The sequence below is a fragment of the Zeus faber genome (assembly GCF_960531495.2).
Source record: "Zeus faber genome assembly, chromosome: 13".
NCBI classification, from domain to species: Eukaryota; Metazoa; Chordata; class Actinopteri; order Zeiformes; family Zeidae; genus Zeus; species Zeus faber.
The window spans coordinates 1,508,406-1,514,776 of record NC_137198.1 but is presented as its reverse complement, the minus strand read 5'-3'; the positions used below and the strand labels follow the sequence as shown (position 1 = coordinate 1,514,776).

Sequence of the window (6,371 nt, the reverse complement as noted above, 5' to 3'; positions counted from 1 at the left end):
GGTATGTACAATCACAAAAGGGCGTCGGAGTCATCGAGTAGCGCTTGCTCCCGCATGACCAGGAGGAAAACAAGTCAGTGTGCAAACGTAAAAGGAGCCGCTTCGCAGCCACGAGGCGGGGAAGGGCCACCAGCGGTGCAGCCGAATCCCGATGTTACGCCCCCCGGTCTCAGGAGGACTGACTCTGCACCGCTGCTGAGTTCTCTTCAGAGCCCTTCGTCCTTCTCCGAGTCCGGAGACACGGGTCTGGACACCGTGAAGATGTCCTGCCGTTTGATTTTGGCTTTGGGCGTGGCGGAGGCGGCGGGGGCCGCTCTCTCGGGGGGCCTCCGGCCGTCCGAGAGAAGCTTGATGATCTCTGCGACCTGGCTCTCCAGGGCACCCAGGCGGCCCCCCAGCATCTGGATGTCGCCCCGCAGCTCCAGTCGGGTGTCCTGCAGCGCGGCCTGCAGCGCCTGCTCGGGGACGGGGCAGAAGAGGTGGGGCGACCCAGCTGCGCCGGGGAGGGGGCTGTGCAGCAACGGGGTGACCGACGCCGGCGTCCGCGCCTCCCCCGCCCGGTCGATACGCAGCTCGCTCTTGGTGATGCCGCTGTCGCAGGAGTCCGTCTTGCGGAGGGGGTTGTTCCCGGACACCCCGGCCTCCTCGGTGTCGCCCCGTCCCCCGGCGTCCTGACCTTTACTCTCCTGCGACAGCATCTCCACAGACACCGCCTTGGTGACGCTGTTGTTCAGTCCCTCCCTCCTGATGTCGGCGGGAGCCGCGACAGGCGCCATGTTGTTCTTGAGGCGCATCCAGCCGCTGGGTTTGGCAGCGGGCTTCACACGGGCAGCAGGGGGCGGCTCGCTGGTGCTGCCTGCCGCGCTGGGCTGCAGCTCCATAATGTCGCAGTTGTTGGGCTTGACGGCGGGCTCGGTGGAGGGGCGGCCGTAGGCCGACAGAGCGCTCTGCATGGGCGTCACCTGGGAGACGGTAAGCACGCTGCTGCTGGGCGGGGCCCCATTCTGCAGCGAGGGGTGGGGCCGCTGCAGGCTGAGCGGCAGCGAGTGCTGCAGGCTGGAGTGGCCCAGCTGCAGGCTGTGGGGGTGCAGGTGCTGGTGGTGCTGCTCCACCTGCAGCTGGTTCTTCTCCAGGTCCACCTGCGAGGAGGCGGCGCCCTGGTTCCTCAGCTCCTTCTGCTGCTTGAACCTCTGGAACAGCTTCCGCACTGGGTGGTCCTGGGGGATTGTCAGCTGCACCTCGTTCTTCGCCCTCTGCCGCTCCTCCTCCTCCTTCTTCACTTCGCTGATCTTACGGAAAATGATCTGCGGACAGAGGAACAAGAAGGCAGGGCACAGAGGTTTACAGGAACAGTATTACAATGAAACAATAGAACACATTACGCAATAACACCACAATGTGTGAATGTTATTACATAACAAAGATATTAAAGTCTATTCAATTTTGGCAAGTTAGAGCAAAATATGGCGTTCTTACACAATGCATGTTTTTTCACAGGTGTTAAAACCACTTAAAGAGAATGAGGTGAAACCAGACAGTCGACAGGGAGCCCCTGTCATGCAGCGTTTATGGAAAGCTGTCAAATCCTTCCTTTTTCTTACAATCCGGTGGCGTGTTGCGTCCTGCAGCTGGCTCTCACACGTCCCTGTTAAATTATCCATCAGTCTCCAGCTCGCAGTAACATTCCACCTAGCGCTCTCTCCTGCTTCCCTTTCACTCTAATTACACTGGGAATGACAGGAGCTCCACCCATCGCTTAGTGTTATTCTGGGATAAAACGCTGACATTGCACATGCAGCTGACGGGAGGGGGGGATGCTGAAGATCTGCGTTCAATGAAGTCGTCCCGTTTTCATCCCTGTTTTTGTTGTTTGATACCATCTAAAGCAGCAGTTTTTTCGACCTGTATCTTTTCGTCTATCCTCCTCAATGAACTCCACGGATCAGTTTTCCCCTCAGTCTACTCCCTCTCGGTGCCGTCGTCCCTCCGTCCCCCGCTGCGTTTCGCTGCCGCTCCTCCAGTCCTGAGCTCCCTGCGCTGCTCTCCACTCCGCCGGGGGCAGAGACCAGAGAACGGACCCGCGTCAATCATCCGAGTGCCGTCGATGGTGCAGGTGTAGGCCGGCAATTACAAACCCACCGAGAGCGTCGGAGCGAGCTCAGCGATCTGATGGCTCCCTTTGTGCATCAGCGTTGAGCCGCGAAAGAACGATTTCAGAACAGAAAGGCTGCCGTCTGGTGGGAGGGGAAAGATACCGACGGCGCCACGAGGAGCAGGGATTGAACACGGCATTAAACAGCTGCCAGAGCGTTACAACCGCTTCAGTTTCATACCTGGAGACCCTCACTTTCTCACATCCATCTATGTATCCGTCGCTCAACCCATCGTCCATCATCTATCGTACATGCACCTTGTTTATCTCCAGAAACAACTGAAAACACTGTTTCCAAGTCACTTCACAGCACAGCTACACTCCCTCCAGGCTGAAGACTGAGTCATGCTCCACACATCCTCCACACGCCTGTCTGCGCACGTCCAAAATCTCCTACCTACGCCGACGCGGACGTGAGGCTGTCACGGAGGACTTTGAAGAGTTTGGGATGTTAGCGGTTTGCCCTGAGGGGAAAACGCACACAGTGTAAAAGCTCCAAACGTTTGCGCGACATGATTCAGCGTCCGCTCATCGGACACTGACGGAGCCTCGATGTCGTGACATTATGCTAAATACATCATGCAATATGATAAAGAATACATTTGAATGAAAAGCTGCAGCAATTGTGTTTTAATACTGAAAATATTTAATTATTATATTTTAATATTGTATATCAACGTTTTATTATTTATTTATTTTTTATTACATTAACATAACATTTTCCACGTATTTTTCAATATATATGAAATGATACTCGTTTGATGATTTGATCATGTTTTGAAATCAGTTTTTGATTGATTTACCACTAAAAGCTCACAATGCCCAAAGAGGGACAGCCATAGCCGTAAACAGAAGACAGACTCTGTAACTACTCAGATCTCTGCTGAAAGATTTGCAGTCCGGCCCAAAACAGAAGCAGATGGAAAGAAAACTTTGCCAAAAAAGTCAAATCTCACTGCTCCACCCTTTAAGATGGAGCCTCTGGTGACTTGGAGCTGCTTGTGGACAGACTGGTGCGTTGCAGAAGCTCCGGCACAGAAACGGAAAGCAGAGAAAACCAAGCGGGAGCGTGAGGCTACAAACTGTTGTAATTGGCTGAACCCTGCGGGAGGACGTTTCTTCAGCATGTTGCTCCGTTTCTTTTGCCAAACAGCTGAGCTGCCAATCAGGGCGCTTGGAGCGGCTCCAGAGGGGCATGTTGGCATGGCGGCGGCGGCGGCGTTTGGCAGCGCCGTGCATCCTATACCTCCTCAAGACGAGAGCTTCTGGCCACGTGGCGCCGAGTCAAGCACCCTGACTCATATCGCTGACTCGGCCTTATTTCCGCTGACCCACTTGTTCCGTCTTCTTCTGCCTCGTTGGCGACGTAACACCACTGACAGTCTGTAGTGGCATCTGCCACGACACACACATGTAGAACAACAGTCCGATGAGTGATGGAGATGAATGGCGTTACATTTAAGAATCAAAGAGAGATGGTGCTCAAGAGGCTCTATGGAGAGAGCCGCCCTCCCCAGATGGCTCCGGCAGATAGCCGCCGACATGATCAAGGTACTTCTGCCAAAACAAGAAGCTCATTTAAAGAGCAGGCTCTCCGATTTTTATCAGTGATCGCAAAGTTCAAATCAGTTCAAAAAGGAAGCGGAGGTGTCTGCCGGTCAGGCCATGTAAAGCAGAGCTTCCAGAAAATTGAAGAAAATCAATGTGGCTTGGTTTTGCGGATCCAGATCAATTTCCCATCCATCACATCGAGGACCTGGATTTGGCCGGGAGCAGGATTACTCAGACAAAGTTCTCCACGGGAGCCTGTATTGACGAGCGCCGCCTGAGCAGGACTGCTGATACGTCGTTATTGGAAACAAGTTTAACAGCTTTCCTCCAAAATGAGCTATTCATGGAAAGGACCTTTAATAGGATTAGAGGCTGGGATGGCTCGCTATCAAACTCATTAGTGATTCCCAAACCTCTCCGCTCACATAAAAAGTGCTTGGATCGAACTATGTATCCTGGAAAGTATGGAGCCGGTACAAGTACTGAGTACTCAGTCTTGGGTACTTTCTGATACATGGTATTGATGAATTCCACACATTTTCAGTTACAACCAAAGAGAGATTTTGATAAGCTTGTGCTATTATTTCTTCAGGAGCTGAGGAGCTGCATCCATTTCATATGGTGTCGGCTTGAGGCGTCCACATACGTCAGCACAGGATCAGATCCAATATCAGTATCGGTAGATCTGGACCTTTGGGTAAAGTACATGCAAAGGTCGTTGCTGAAGTCGTGAGAGAAGCTCTCAACGTACATTTAAAATATTGATGCAGGCTCTGATCAGAGCTTGGAACAGATAAATGATCAGTCATCATTGGTCTTTACAGAACTGATCTCTCACCTGTCAACTTTAAACCTTCCACCAGTTCTCTCCATAAAGGATCAACTTCATGGATTCTGATGCAATCACTGGGTTGACTTTGGGCCACACCCTGCCACACCCCACCCTGCCACACCCCGCCACGCCACACCCCGCCACACCTGCCACGCCACGCCACACCCTGCCACACCCTGCCACGCCACGCCACACCCTGCCATACCCCGCAACACCACGTCCTGCCACACCCTCCCACACCCAGCCACACCCTGCCAAGCCACGCCACACGCCACATTCACTTGTGTGATCGATTCATGAGCAGTTTTTCAAGCAGCACTTTCCTCTCCTACTTGACTCATTCATCTCACTGGTACAGATTGGATGGACGCTGCCTGACGCTCCATGACCCCTCCAGGTCTGGAGGGTCTTGAGCCAACATGGCTAATGATGAAAGACAGTGTCCGGTCCGCGGGCTTGGCTCCCCCAACAGCCAGTGTGGTCATTCCTGCCAAGGAGCCCTCAAGCAAGGCAGCGAGGCCCTGCTTTCTCCGGGCAAGGTGAGCCTGTATGTGTGACATTGGGTCCGTGAAAGCACGTTTCACAGTTTCCTGTTCATAATATTCCCCCAGCGATCCCATTTATCCAAATTTACCGTCGGAGGAAGACGGTCACCGTTCACCACGTGATGCGGTGAACGGTGACCTCAAAAAAGAGTCAAACCTTTCATCACGAACAGAGCTCGTGCACGAGGAACAACCAGAGCAGACGCTCGCTGCAGCCACAGCGACAGATACAGTCTGCACAATTTAGGAATATTGTCAGGAGACAGATGAATAATTGATCTAATCCTCTTTGTTTACCTTGAAGTAGCTCCAAACAGCTGACATTTTCTTTCTTTCGCTCTTTTTTGAGCATCAACTACGTTACATTACTTTGGTATCGGGTTTGAGGATCCAATCATTTGGACCGAGTACGAGTACATAAGCACAGTATCGGACGTGTACATTTGACCGGCACACAATCAGATATATCTGACACTGAGCGGCCGGTCACTGGTCACACCCCATCAAGCTGAAAAGGGGCCCATGGCGGTCACCGGCAGAAGGGTGCATCTCATGTTTTATATGTCAACATTACAGTCACATTGTTGTGCTTGATCATGACTCCCTCACTTCCCATGTGACCTCACAATGCAGCGTTAGGCCTCGGTGGAAAATAAAGCAGCGCTGCGCTGGTATTAGTGGATGTTGAGTGAGAGGAGAGGGAGGGAGAGGTTACAGAACCACAAGCACAAGGTCGTAGCGTCTGCTCCAATCAGGGATGAAGTTTAAATACCCAATAGATGTACGCTATTGTCATGTACTGATTGATTGATTTACTTAATTAACAATTACAATTTTTTATATATATGTATATATATATATATACACAGATTTTTGTATTTTGTGTAGTTTCAGCTGACATTTCGTACCGCGTATTTTCACCAATAGGTGACGCTGCCTCCTTTCTGAGGCGACGCTGCCTCCCTTCTGAGGCGACGCTGCCTCCCTTCATGGGTGACGCTAGCTCCCTTATGGTGCCTTGCTTCCTCCCTTCTCGGGTGCCGCTGCCTCCCTTCAGGGGCGACGCTGCCTCCCTTCTGAGGTGACGCTGCCTCCCTTCTGAGGCGACGCTGCCTCCCTACTGAGGCGACTCTGCCTCCCTTCTGAGGCGACGCTGCCTCGCTTCTGGGTCGACGCTGCCTCCTTTCTAGGGCAACTCTGCCTCTCTTCTGGGACCAGCGCTGCCTCCCTTCATGGATGACCCTAGCTCCCTTATGGTGCCTTGCTTCCTCCCTTCTCGGGTGCCGCTGCC

At 52.8% G+C, this 6,371-nt stretch overlaps 1 protein-coding gene across 1 annotated transcript in view; it reads right to left on the bottom strand.

The window, feature by feature from the left end:
- Nucleotides 1-206: 206 nt before the first annotated feature.
- Nucleotides 207-6,371, bottom strand: part of kcnh5b (potassium voltage-gated channel, subfamily H (eag-related), member 5b) — a gene marked incomplete at both ends in the record, with an annotated part of 88,130 nt that continues 81,965 nt past the window's right edge. Inside the window, one exon of the mRNA XM_080012677.1 lies at nt 207-1,304. Within this exon, the coding sequence (XP_079868803.1) occupies nt 207-1,304 (1,098 nt within the window). The remainder of the gene's footprint in view (nt 1,305-6,371) is intronic.